Genomic DNA, 14,384 nt, shown 5'->3' on the forward strand with positions numbered 1-14,384 from the left:
TCTTGTAGAACTTATTTGTCCTGTTGAACCTGTCTGGAAGGGCTTGTCCAGTACTTCTGGTCATGGTGTGTGTCTTGCCTTCTTCTTTAGTCTCTTTCAGATTTACCACATGTAAAATATGAGTGTGAAGACCGTGAAAGTGTACATATGTAAGTTTAGGGTGTGAAGCCTCTGAAGGTCAGACCGACTTTATATACTGGTTGGGTAAGTTTTTATTACACAGGTTATGGATCACTCTGACACATAAATATAACAGATTTAAAAAAAAAGTCAAATTCATTCTGTCACATTTTCTTTGCACCCTATTTGCAATCATAGGCATGTATTGACTGTTTCCCATAAATATAGATACAGTATATACAAGCTTTTTTTTCCTCAAATATCGCCCAAAATAACTACAACCAATGCTAAGTAGTGAACTGAATACTAAAGTTAATATTTGTGTTTTAGCATATCCTGGGCAAAAAATGAGCCAAGCCCAAAATGGCAAACATTCACGTTCTTAACAACCAATCATTACTCAGAAAATTAGCAAGGATTAAACAAGTGCACTCCTTAAGCCTCTTGTGTCACCATTTTGTTATTTACATTTACTGCAGTAAAAATTGTTTGGTGAAAGATTAGAAACAGGGGAATTCACTAACGTGTCTCCTTCTATACAAAGGTAAAACGATGATTATAAATTAAATGTGTAATGTAAAATTTATACAGAATGATGATGTGTCTGGGTACACAGATACAAAAAAATTAAATAGTCATTAATTGATTATCTGCCACAACTAATGCTGCCCATCAAAAGAATGATAGGAGTGATACCATGAGTGATAGAGCAGGGAAAGATCTACACTTAACATTTGTTTAATTTTTCCAAAAATTCCTGACAAAGGGTTTGGTATTAAGATCATTTAAAGCTTGATATTTATAAGTAAGACTTGTTTCATTTTTCATGTCCATGAGTGTACTTAAAACCCTGTACTATAATTCACTTATTTAAACAAACAAAAAAGTCCAGATTAGGTCTACACAGTAAAAAAAAAAAAAAAAAAAAAAAAGGGCTATTTAGGATTTTGTTGGATAATTCATAGTTTTTAGCTTCCCAAATGGTTCTACAGGAAATGTGTGTTTGGTAACAGGAGCCTGTGATTCCTCGCTGTTCGTGTTCAGGGCGGGGTAACATTTTAATGCGATAGTTTTCTCAACTAGACAGACAAGTTTCCACAGTCGCAACAGTGCAAGACTGGGCGAACTGAAGAAGCTCTCTTTCGTCTGTAATTGTAAGTCATTAATTTGTTTTTAGGTCCAAATGCTTTCAAAATTGTATGCAACTATATTATGCTACATTGTGCTGCAATCTGTATATGTTCTGCGGCGCTACATTAGAGGAAGTTGGATTATTACGACCAAAGTGTGTGATGCATATTGTTTGTGAACAGGCTGTGCTTCGATTTTTCTTTTTTGTTTGTCTGAAGCTGTCTGTTAGCTAATGCGTCAAGATTACATGCGGTTCTTTAATGCTCTATTCTAGCTCAAAATAGCATTTAAATGTCTTTTTCCTGATGTAGAAGTTTCAACTGCTGAACTTCATTTGCTCCACCTTTCAAACAGGAAATGCAACACTGCGGTTTTTTAGAGCAAGCAGATTGTCGATGTGTTTTTTGTTTGTTTTAGTTCATTTCCTGAAATCACCAATAAACAAAAGCGGCAGAATTGTAAATTCTAATTACATACATATATTTTCTTTTATAGGTTTTCCATTTTTAACCTGAACAACCACCACCATGTTTGCAATCAAAGGAATTGTAGGAGGCCTTATAAATGTTGTGAGGTGAGTTATCGAGTGTTTTGTGGTTACAATATAATAGTTAAAAATGTACTCCTAATTATTGCTTTGACATTTGTGTCGTTTCTACTTTAATGCACTTCACTTCTAAGCAAATTCTTTTTCCCTTTCTAACGTGTTCTGCAGCAATATTGATCCTGGCATGTTTACTCCATCTGCTCCAGTAAGTTCCTATCATATTTATATTTTGTCATTCTGTTGTTTAGTCACAACCCATATACACTCACTATACAAAAAGTCACCTAAGTCGTAGTTAGAAAATGTATATTCTACACTATTGCGTATACATGTCTTTATGGCAGTTCGAAAAGCATATATATGATTTTTACTGATTTATTTTGTATGCCTGCCCCAGCCTCCTACCAGAAGGCCCATATCAACAGTTCAGGCTGCGGCAAATGAGAGCGATGAAGACAGGCAGTTCCGCAAAGTTTTCCAGCAGCTCGCTGGGGATGTAAGAACCTTATGTCTTTTTTTCTGTTTTTACTTTAAATAAAAAAAATATGCTCATGCCTTTTTTTGTCTGTTTTTATGTTTATTTGGGTTATTTGTCTTTCTACTGAAAACAATGGGAGTGGCTTGGGCATGTAAAAACAAATTGATCCTTGTAGTTATGAATCCTGACTCATTCCTTCTCTTTAACACATTCCTGCCACTATAATGAAGAGTGACTTAGTAGCTCTGAGAATGTTGTTATGAAAGATAGGTGGGTTTGTTATGGAATGTCTTCCATCAACTGTGTTTTTTTGTCTCAGTTGTTTCTTTTAGTTTCTTACATATTATAAAATGATAAATAACATTTGCCAGACATTCAGTTTTTTACAACTATTCTTCACAAAAACTGTTATTCCACTATGCTTTTGTTTTAATACTGCTGACAAAACTTGTGATTTGAAATAATATTAAGAAAACTATTAAAATTATTAGTCATATACAACAGAGAATATCAAACATTTATTACCAATAAATAAAATAGACACCACATTTTTTTCACAAGAAAAGGTTGGTGTTTTTGTGGCTCAACAGCAATATTTTTCTTGTTCTGTTTAAGGACATGGAAGTAAGCCCTAATGAACTGATGGATATTCTCAACAAGATTCTGACAAAACGTAAGTGTACTGTCTGAATTACAGCTTTTATTGCAGCATGTATTGTTAAAACACAGTTAAGGGAAAATTCAAGGGAAAATGCAAGGGAAAATATAATCTACACAGATGTCAGTGTAGATTAGAGTCAGTAAACATTGCAAGTCATCAGTGATCAACAAACTGTTATCGGTAAAAAGATTCTAAGCTTGCATGTTAAGACATTTTGTGTGTCTTTTGGGTGTGGTTAGTATATTGTCGACATTTTAAATAAAAAAAGTATGATAAGTTGAGTGATGAAATGTAAGTAACATTGTTGCTAAGGATTATATTTGCATTGTAGCTAAAGATTATAAGAATGAAAAATATTGCCATGGTCCACAAAAGGATTAATATAATGTCTTTTTATTCTGTCACTAGATGCTGACCTAAAGACTGATGGTTTCTCAATTGAGTCTTGCAGAAGCATGGTAGCAGTGATGGATGTATCCTTTAATAGTATACCATATATATATAGTTTATGTTAGTATATATAAAACCCTGAATAACCCTGTGTATGGATGGATGTATTTATGGATGGATGGATGGATGGATGGATGGATGGATGGATGGATGGATGGATGGATGGATAGATGGATAGATAGATAGATAGATTTTAGAATATAATGATGTGAGCACAGATGTCTTTGTTTATTCTGCCAGCAGGTTATATGTTCTGCTACAACAGGCATGAATATTTTCCTTTTGCCTTAACACTTGACAAACAGTGTGACAGCTCTGGAAAGTTGGGCTTCACTGAATTTAAATACCTGTGGAACAATATCAAGAGGTGGCAGGTAAGAGAGCTGTATGAATTTATTCTCTTGTAACTCTTAATTTATAATTTGCAAAACAAATGAGTAGTACAATAAAACAGGGTCTGGCATCTATCAGATTTGGAGTGCCTCTGTTTAGAAACTAGCAAGTCCAATACATGTTTTAGTAAAAAAAAAAAAAAAAAAAAAAAAAGCAGTAATGAAGGATTTTCCATTAGTAATAATAGTGAACTAGTTAAATATGCACACATATAATGTATAGATAACTTGATTACTTTATTCAACCCAGAGAGAAATTCAGAAAATAATAAAAAATGGCAGCTGTGTTTGTCATTTCTTAAAGAACTAAGCAAGTGTAAGAGGGAGCAAAAGATGTTAAAAAGAAACCCTTTGGCATGTGTTCCGTTTTATGCCTCTGCCGCTAAGTGCTGAAGATGGTATGGTTTCAGCTTTCATCACCACTTAATTACATAAAGCTCTCGGAGCACTGTTGTCTCTCTATACATTACAGATCTGTTTTCCTCCCTGTCCACTTGCTAGATCAAAATTACTGTTGGTTTGCTATTTCGCATATTGCAAACTAAATGTACAAAAAATTATTTAGTTTTTCAGTCCTATGTTCATGTTTGCATGTAGAAAATCCATTTAGTTTTTTTTTAAATAAGAAAGCATATAAATGATTTTAAAAAATTATATATTCCTTTATTATGGTTACAAAAAGTAATTAGTTCCGTTGCTCAGCTGCATGTATCTCTGTTATTGACTTTTACCTACTGTGGTTTAAAGAAGAAATTATGAGCTCATTATCTTCTGCCTGGCTGAGAACATTTATTAATGCATTATGACATTGGTTTAACCATAGTCCTACAGCAGCCTTTTGGAATTGTGGCTTCTGTTGTGAAATGATCTTCCTTCTCATTAATCACTGATTAATCTGTGATGTTTTTGTTATCTAGAAATAATAACTGGTTCTGGTAAATCAATAATAATAATCAAAACAAATAATGAATTATTAATTGAAATTATGAAATTTTAATGGAATTTTTCAATTAAGCTTCAGGCCACCCATAGCACAGGCCACCCATTGCAAGGTTATACATGACCCGAGTGATAACGGATGCTTGAATATTCTGTAAATCTTAGTTGTCTTGAATCTGAGCGCAGGCTTTGACACATCACACACAAAGTATCTGTATTATTGGCTTGCTGAATTCTACAAAATGCTGTATATTTATTTATTTTTACTGATGTTTTCTGCACTTCACTTTGTTTACTTTATGAAACTGTTTTCTGTAATTGTTTATTGGCTGTCCTTGTTTTATATCATATCTTGTAATGCTAAAGTGAATTGTTACAACTATATACAATTATCCATTACAATGTACTTTAAATATTTTATTATAAAAGTATAGAAAAGCAATGAAGTTTAACATGTCTTTGTCTGGTACAGAACATCTATAAGACATATGATGCAGATCGTTCTGGAACAATTAGCGCCACTGAGCTGGCTGGTGCTTTTAACGCTGCAGGTTAGTGTGGCAGTTACAGGAATGAAGTTTCTGATCATGAATAGTTTTTATATTTGCATTTAGGCACATTTGCACCTTAACACATGAGCTCCAATTTGCTCTTTTTCTTTTGTCCCAGGGTTTCCACTAAATCAACAGCTCCTACAGATGATCGTGCGCAGATACAGTGATGAAAATGGCGACATGGACTTTGACAACTATATTGGGTGCCTGGTGCGCCTGGATGCAATGTGCCGTAAGTCAGTTTTCTTACCCTGAATGGCAATCAGTCTAAATTACATGAACATTACTTACCAGGATACATGTTTATACACAGGTGCTTTTAAAACACTTGACAAGGACAATGATGGTCAAGTCAAAGTCAACATTAAGGAGGTAAGAGTTTTCTATATAAAATGGGTTTTAAAATTCTGTAACCAATAGCGAATAATTTTTTCAAAGCTTGCCATGTTATTTATTTTTATATATACACTGGCGATCAAAATTAGAGAACAATTTATAAACAATTTAACAATTCTGAAATAATGTCATCTTCACTGCTCAACAGAGTTTTTGTCCTGTCTATACCATGCTACCAGAACACCTTTTCCACAAAATAACTAAGGCATTTAAAAAAAAAAAACATTATTTTGAAGAAAACACACTGATCAAAATTAGAGAACAACAATGACTGTAGCAAGGAAAAAGATTACAACAAGATTTTCTGAAGGTTACAACAGTCAGCAATTATTAGGAAGTGTACAGGCCTCTGCTCTGAATGACTTCAGCACATCTGCGGCCACAGGACAGCACTAGTCTCTCACACTGCTCTGGTGTGATTTTGGTCCACTCTTCTTCCAGTCTCCTCCACAGTTCTGTGACTGTAGTGGGTTTCTTGGCCATAACTTTTTCGCCAAGGATTTTCCAGAGGTTCTCTGTTGGGTTGAGATCAGGACTCTGGGCAGGCCATGTCATTATTTCAATGTTTTCAGTTTCAAGGAACTGCTTTACCCGTTTTGCTGTGTGACATGGAGCGTTGTCCTGCATGAACACTGCGGGCTGATTGGGTGATGAACGCAGGGAAGGAACCATATGTTGTTGAAGAAGGTTCTGATAAACATTTGCATACACTCTGCCATGTAACTGTATAAGAGGCAAAACTCCTACTGCAGAAAACCTGACCCAAACCATGATACTTCCTCTTCCACTTTTCACTGACGTCTTTACACACTTTGGGTTCAGTCTTTCTCCAGTTTGTCGCCAAACATATTGTTTCCCATCGGACCCAAATAAATTGACTTTCTTTCATCACTGAAGTGAACTTTGGACCAGTTCTCCTCTGTCCACACAACATGCTTCTCAGCAAAGCTTGGTCTAGCCTTTTGATTCTTTCTGCTAATGAGAGGTTTGGTCACTGCAGAGTCGGCTTTCAGTCCAAATGCTCTTAAATTTCGAGACTGTATGACGAGACAAATCCTTACCCTGTTCAGCGCTGAACTGGTGAGCAATTCCAGCTGCAGTGTGAAAACGATTGCCCATTAAGATCCTCCGCAGTATCCTGTCCTCTCTTGTATTTGTCTTCCGTGGACGACCACCCTTCTTGGCAGACTTGAATGAGTTTGTGATGTTGTAAAGATTCAATATTATTGAAATCTCAGATTTGGAATGACCAACTTGTCTTGCTATGGCTGATAGGGTCATCCCTTTGCCCTTCATCTGGACCACCTGCTGCCGCAGTCTTTCAGTCACTTTAGAACGGCCCACCATCTTGCAGAGTCAGTGAAACTGGAAGTTAGGCTGCCAGTTAAATAGGGGTTGACAGATAATCAAGGAAATTAGCACCTGGTACCAGATTAACACCAATAACTGGGAGGTATCTGAAAGTGTTCTCTAATTTTGATCAGTGTGTTTTCTGGAAAATAATGGTTTTTTTGGAAATGCCTTAGTTATTTTGTGAAAAAGGTGTTCTTTTAGCATGGTATAGACAGGACGAAAACTCCTTCAACTGTTGAGCAGTGAAGATGACATTACTTCAGAATTGTTTAATTGTTTATAAATTGTTCTCTAATTTTGATCGCCAGTGTATGTGTGTGTGTGTGTGTGTGTGTGTGTGTGTGTGTGTGTGTGTGTGTATATATATATATATATATATATACAGTACAGACCAAAAGTTTGGACACACCTTCTCATTCAAAGAGTTTTCTTTATTTTCATGACTATGAAAACTGTAGATTCACACTAAAGGCATCAAAACTATGAATTAACACATGTGGAATTATATATGGAATTATATACATAACAAAAAAGTGTGAAACAACTAAAAAATGTCATATTCTAGGTTCTTCAAAGTAGCCACCTTTTGCTTTGATTACTGCTTTGCACACTCTTGGCATTCTCTTGATGAGCTTCAAGAGGTAGTCACCTGAAATAGTCTTCCAAAAGTCTTGAAGGAGTTCCCCGAGAGATGCTTGGCACTTGTTGGCCCTTTTGCCTTCACTCTGCGGTCCAGCTCACCCCTAAACCATCTCGATTGGGTTCAGGTCCGGTGACTGTGGAGGCCAGGTCATCTGGCGCAGCACCCCATCACTCTCCTTCATGGTCAAATAGCCCTTGATGCCTTCAGTGTGACTCTACAATTTTCATAGTCATGAAAATAAAGAAAACTCTTTGAATGAGAAGGTGTGTCCAAACTTTTGGTCTGTACTGTATATATATATATTTTAGCTAGTCTTATTTCTAATTCTTATACTTTCCCCTTTTTTTTATATTCACAGTGGCTGCAGTTGACTATGTACTCATAAAGCAAAATGTCTAAAATCTCTATTTCTCACTTCACCATTGAACACGTCACAAAAATAAGTTGCAACAAGTTTTTTTTATCAGTGCATTGTAGGCATGCAGTTTCCTTTTTGCAGCTTGTATTTACCCAATAAAACTATATGCTTTTAAAACATGTGTAGTGTTTTATGACATTTACAGACATTCAGGTTTTCAAGAACGGGAAATACAAAGCGAGGTCATTAAATAATTGAATTGCACATTTCAAACAACTACAGTAGGTTAAAGCAAATTCTGATACTATAATAGCACATATTGGCCATTTTTGTAAATCCACAATAATAAAGTCCATTTCTAATGCAGTCTGCTTAAATTAAAATCAATTAAATGGTAATGTTAAATGGCACAGCAAAAGTACTAGCACAAATAACATTTACCAAACAACCAGCATGCAAATGTTTCGTAGTCTACTTTAGTTTATTGTGTTCGTTCATGCTTTGAGGTTACAAAACAACAAAGTATAAATAGAAAGTAAGAATTTTCCCAAAATCTTGAAATGTATTTTTCTTTTTTGTATGATGATAAGCTAATGTCAGCCCTGTCAGATGCTAACAGTCTCTGTTAATGGTAACGTGTGTATGTATATATATATATATGTTTAGTTTTTTTAACTAATCATGTCACCTATACCTAACCCAATGAAAACTAGCATATTTGTGTAGTTTTAACATTTTAATTTACTTTTTTTTTTCTTGGTTGGGTAGTTTTAGCCAGCTCTCTACAGCCCTGGGTTTCTTATACATGACCGGGTAAAAGAAGTAAGAATGAAGGAGGTAGTTGAGATAACTAGGCATTTAAAGATGCAGTATTCATTTCTATTTATTAGAGTTTTGATTTTTATCAAATTTACTAGAAATGTCTTTCTCATATATATTTATACGTAATTATTTCTCGCAATTCCAACTTTTTAAGCCAATCGGGCAGCCTCAACCCCTTAGTAATGCCAGAAAGCTTTACACATTGAAAATGAAATAGGCTACAATCAATAGAATCGAATGGTACCAAAATTAGCCTCCAACCCCTGGAGAGAACTCTGTCTAAGAATCAGCTCTGGAGGAGACGGCACAAGACATACACTGTAAACACTAATGCTCTTATTACTTTAACCAGGGGTGTCCAACTCATCCCCGCGGGCCAAATCTGGCCAACAGTGTAAATATATTTGGCCCGAGATATATCAAATGTGTATTAGCAACCCAGTCTCACGGCATTTCATGATATAGTCACGAAATTTAATCTATTGACTCGTGTTCATGGACACGAATTTCCCTCTTTTTTCGTGTCATTCAACACGACTTTTCATCTAATGTATTTCAATATGATGTATTTTTCTGTATTTTTTTTCTGCCACTGGGCGCCACAGACGCTGTATTGTTTATTTTCCTCATTTGTTATTCATATTTTAAATATTCTTCAAGCACTTTTACACAACATTTAATTAGGAGATTTTATTTTTGTTTTAACTGCTTTTTATTCTGTAAGCTACTCAGAATTTTAAAGCATCATCAGTGGTTGCTTCGAGTCAAAATATTCAATTGTTAAATTTACAAGTTTGCAGAATTGTGGTACAGCCATCGCTTCTTAATTTTGCCATTTCTTTTCAGAGAAATACTATTTTTCCATCATTTTGGTGTGTAAAATCTAGGGATCAGTTGTGGATTAATGAATGCAAATGTATCAATGCAAATGTATCATGCAAAAAAAATTAACTATAAAATTAAATTCTTTACTTTTTCGTAAATATAATAAACATGTGATAATAAATATGTGAGCAACTGTTCTTTTTGATGAAGATGAAGAAAACACCACTCAATAGTCGTCTCACTGATGAACACCTTCACTCAAAACTGAGGATTTCCTCAGCTCAGAGCCTAACCACCGACATTGATGCACACGCATCTAAGAAGAGACACCGGGTATCTGACTTGAACCAATGTGCATCAGAGTAAATCAGTCTAGAAAACTGAGCTTGAATGAATGTTGTCTTTATGCACTTTTTCTAAGTGAGTAAGTAAAATGATTATGTAGGTATAAACTTGTATTAGTATAATATTTTAACTGTAAAATATATTTGTTTAAATCCTAATGGTACATTTCTATAATAAAGGACAAGCCAGCCATCATTACACATTTTCCAAAAACACGTTGCATAAGTAAAGTTTTTCCCGGTCAAACTTTGCCAACATCCCTATTAATTTTGTGAAGTTATGATTGTGAAATCAACTTAATTTGACTTGGATGATGTAAATACATCGTTTTATGCATCAGTTAATCGTGTGTTTCGAGGAAGAACAAAGTGATGTTTCCTAGGACAGTGAAACCCATTAAGAGTCCATCTTCACCTTTATCATTAGTAATTTTTCTTATTTAATATCACTATCTACCTACCTTTATTTGCTGGTTAATGCGTATTTTTTAATAACTAAGATTTTATTTTTAATTATAAAATATAATTACTTTGTTAACCTTTTTTATATTTTTATATTGATGATATAGGTGATATGAGAGAACATGTGTAAATGTTAGTATTTTTAACCTTTCTAAACTTTTTTTAACAAAAAAAAAGGGGAACTTCTCAAACATTATCGAAACATGGTGGTCATACAAAAACTGTACTTTTTCCATGCCTACACCACAACTTGCAACTTGAGGTTAGTAGTTATTAGTCTTATTTAAGATAACTTTTAGCATTTCATGTTGTCAATATTGAAGCATAAATGGAATTTCATGTTTATTCCTAAAGTCAGCCCAGCCAACTGAGGTCCAAACCCTTGTGCTGCGAGGAATGCCTGTACTGCGAGGAGATAATAAATCTGCTTTCTTTCAGTCATGTAAGGGACATGAATATATATGTAAGTACACATGTATATTTGTTGTAAAAAAAAAATATATATATATATATATATATATATATATATATATATATATATATATATATATATATATATATATATATATATATAAAATACATTTCAAAATGTGCACATTTTGCTTTGTGCTAAATGTTGTAATATGTGGCTAATAACAATTTGCCAATATAAATGGTGTGTGTAGTGATGTGCATATATTTATTGGCAGTTCTGAAAAATATGCACTGATGTTCAGCCTTTAATGCAGGATCATAATAATAGATTTATTTTTGAGTCTTCTCTAAGTGTCTGATCATCGCAATTCTATCCTTCATCTTCCAGTGGAGATCTTATTCGAGGACACTGATCTTTAGCCCCCCCAACTCCTTGCATTTGAATTCCTTGATTGGTATAATATTTAAAGGCCAAATGGTGATGGACAAGATGCCAGACCTCCCACAAGCAAAGTGTCTTCTATTTGGTCTCATTTATGCATTAGACGTGATTTACCCCAAATCACTTGCAAAGACGTTTGATTTCATACAGTGTATACTGATGTCAATGGGAAAGAAAGCTCTCAAGCCCAAAGTAGTCTTTGGTAAAACCAGTTTTTGGTTAAAAAAAAAATGTTGTTTCGATGAATGTCTGAATTTGAGTCAGTATTGTTACATGTACATGTTCGGTACAAATTAACATAATTGTAAAACCATTTTTTCCCTTTGTTTACTCCATTATCTATTAATGAATATTAGAAAGTGTGATTGGCTAAATTGATTAAGTGCACAAAGTTCGAGCAGTTATGTAGTGCAGCAGTTAATGTGTGGCTGTGACCCAGGTCTTTTCCATTCCAGTATGTACTGTCATTTAATTATTGTTTAACTGAGTTGTGGGTACAGGGTACTGTACAGGGTGGCTGTGACCCAGTTCTATTTTCATTATTTATTGTTATTTATTTAATACTGTTTGATTATGTGCAATAAATACATTTAATATGCTGTTCAGTATGTTTTATTTATGATAGCATAAATCTTTAGCAGTCAAAAGTAGTAAGAGCTTCGTCAATTTAATTTGTAATTAATTTTTTATTTTAGTTTAATGTTTAAGTTAACTTTAACTATTAATTTCACGTACTTACATATTTAATTGCAATTTATAAAACACCAAGTGAGATGAACTTACCAATTTTACAATTTAACAATTTAGTCTACATGAGCAGCAATTTAAGTGAACTTAAATATACAAGTTTTGGAAAATCCATTACTCAATTCGACTGATGGAACGAGTTTACTCAATAGCTTGAGTTCATTGAACTTATTAGGGTTTTCAGTGTATGAAGCAGAGTAGCCTCGGTCATACACCTACAGCTTCAAACTTCAGGCCGATGGTAACCCGGTGGATGCACCAGAAATGTTGGTGATTACGAGAAATAAAGTCGGAATTAGGCAACCTTTTTTTATGTGTTGAAAACAGGCTTCAATAAATTTAGGCCAAAATAAAGTTTTTAAAGTTTGGGATCATTTTCAATTCAATTCATTTTTATTTTAATAGCATTTTCAACAGTAAACATTGTCTCAAAGCAGCTTTACACAAATAATGTGGTAATAAAGACTTAATAAGATGTTCTTTATGTGTAAGTTTGTCCCTGATGTGTGAGCCGGTGGCAACTGTGGCAAGGAAAAACTCTACGAGATGGCATAAGGAAGAAACCTTGAGAGGAACCAGACTCAAGAGGGAACCCATATTCATTTGGGTGGTACCAAATGTCCATTTATTACAGATAAATGATGTTGAGGTGTGCAGTGATGCAAACTGTAGTCCTGAGTCAGTGTAGCAGACAGTTGACATTAACTACAGTCAAAATCCAAATCCTCAAAGCTCCTGTTCTTACTCCGTAATTTCATGGATCCCCAACGCGTTGATAAGAAACCATCCCCAGCTGCACAGAGTGGTCTCAAAAAAAAAACACCATCCAAAGGCACGCCGGGAGAAAGTGGGCAGTATAAAAGTTAAGGACAATGTGCAGTTGGGGATTTCTGCAAGACTCACTATGGCAGCATAACTAAAAGGGAGATCCAGAGAGATAAGAGACGGCCCACCACACCACCATCAACGTGAGTGAACATGTGAGGGGGCGACAGCATAAAAATATCCCAGTGCACTGAACACTATATCCATGATCCCTCCAGATCTGCTCCTTTACCTAAGAAAAATATACTGATAAAAGGTATGATTAAATAAATCTGAAAACTGAGACTGTGTCTGAGTCCCGAACACTGATTGGAAGGCTGTTCCATAACTGTGGGCCTTTATAAGAGAAAGATCTGAAGTCTTCATTATTTGAGGTACCACTAATAGCCTACACCTTTGATCTAAGTAGGCGTGGGGGATCATATTGGCACAGAAGTTCACTCAGATACTCCGGCAAGTGCTTTATATGTCAGTAATAGTATTTTATAATCAATGCGAGATTTGATTGGGAGCCAGTGTAGACTGATTAAAACAGGGGTGATGTGGTCATATTTTCTAGATCTAGTAAGGACCCTTGCTGCTGCAACTAACTGAAGCTTATTTATGCACTTACTCGAACACCCAGATAGTAAAGCATTACAGTAGTCTAATCTTGATGTAACAAAACAATGAACTATTTTTTCTGCACTCTGTAACGTCATCATATTTCAAATTTTAGCAATATTTCTGAGGTGAAAGAAGGCGATCCTGTTAATATTATTCATATGAGCCTCAAAGGAAAAACTAGGGTCAATAATCACACCAAGGTGTTTGACTGCTGTACACAGTGAGAAAGAAAGGCCATCCAGAGATGCTACATAATCGAAAAGTACTTCTAGCTGCATGTGGTCCTAGTAAAAGTAATTGTGTAACTAATGTCTTTTACACACTCCTCAACTATTTTGATAAAGCTTTTATTTAAAACTAAAACATAAAGAAAACACCATAGAGTGCATCTATGGTGATCACTTTTTTAAAGTGATCTAAAATTAATTTTAATTTTTTTTTTTTATTTGTTGTTTTTTATTTATATATTTGTATTTGCATGTAAATGTAACATGGAAATTAAATGCACTAAATGGGTTTAGTTTTCACAGATATTCTTGTATACAATTTCAGCAGTAAAATATTTTTTTCTGAAAAAAGGAAACAAATTACTCGTTCAGTTTTAAGAGACCTGCCTTATTTTTTTCATGCATATTTTTAGTATTGCTTCTTAATAAATAAAAAGTACTTCTTATCAGATTACTATATTAATCAATGGAATAATCGGTAGAATACTCTATTAGTAAAATAATCGATAACTACAGCACTGATCCATTATCTAATGAATTGTCTGTCAGAAATGAAGCAATATGTAGATCCCAGGGCCGCTGGAAGTAATTTTGAACAGGGGTGCTGTGAATTTATTTATTTATTTATTTTTGACAAAAAAAACCTAT

The 14,384-nt window shown here is 34.4% G+C and overlaps 1 protein-coding gene and 1 long non-coding RNA gene across 5 annotated transcripts; one reads left to right on the forward strand and one right to left on the reverse strand.

Moving 5' to 3' along the window:
- The first annotated feature begins 1,088 nt into the window (after nucleotides 1-1,088).
- Nucleotides 1,089-8,199, forward strand: capns1b (calpain, small subunit 1 b). 4 transcript variants are annotated; one of them, XM_083548657.1, is made up of 11 exons: nucleotides 1,089-1,264; nucleotides 1,747-1,825; nucleotides 1,967-2,003; nucleotides 2,196-2,294; nucleotides 2,892-2,949; nucleotides 3,346-3,410; nucleotides 3,693-3,761; nucleotides 5,191-5,269; nucleotides 5,388-5,504; nucleotides 5,586-5,644; nucleotides 8,023-8,199. In XM_083548657.1, the coding sequence occupies exons 2-11, from the start codon at nucleotides 1,779-1,781 to the stop codon at nucleotides 8,047-8,049; spliced, it is 657 nt and encodes a 218-aa protein (XP_083404783.1). In that variant the 5' UTR covers nucleotides 1,089-1,264; nucleotides 1,747-1,778; the 3' UTR covers nucleotides 8,050-8,199. The 4 variants fall into 4 exon arrangements, with proteins under 4 accessions (XP_083404783.1, XP_083404780.1, XP_083404781.1 ...); XM_083548654.1 differs by having other exon boundaries at nucleotides 1,116-1,268; XM_083548655.1 differs by having other exon boundaries at nucleotides 1,121-1,274.
- On the reverse strand, nucleotides 3,693-3,950 carry LOC310729958. The gene is made up of 2 exons (XR_014534703.1): nucleotides 3,819-3,950; nucleotides 3,693-3,787 (listed from the first exon to the last, which is right to left on the reverse strand). It is a non-coding gene; the product is annotated as an uncharacterized lncRNA (long non-coding RNA).
- Nucleotides 8,200-14,384: the final 6,185 nt, after the last annotated feature.

Source organism: Silurus aristotelis (genome assembly GCF_946808225.1).
Source record: "Silurus aristotelis genome assembly, chromosome: 8".
In the NCBI taxonomy this organism is placed as follows: Eukaryota; Metazoa; Chordata; class Actinopteri; order Siluriformes; family Siluridae; genus Silurus; species Silurus aristotelis.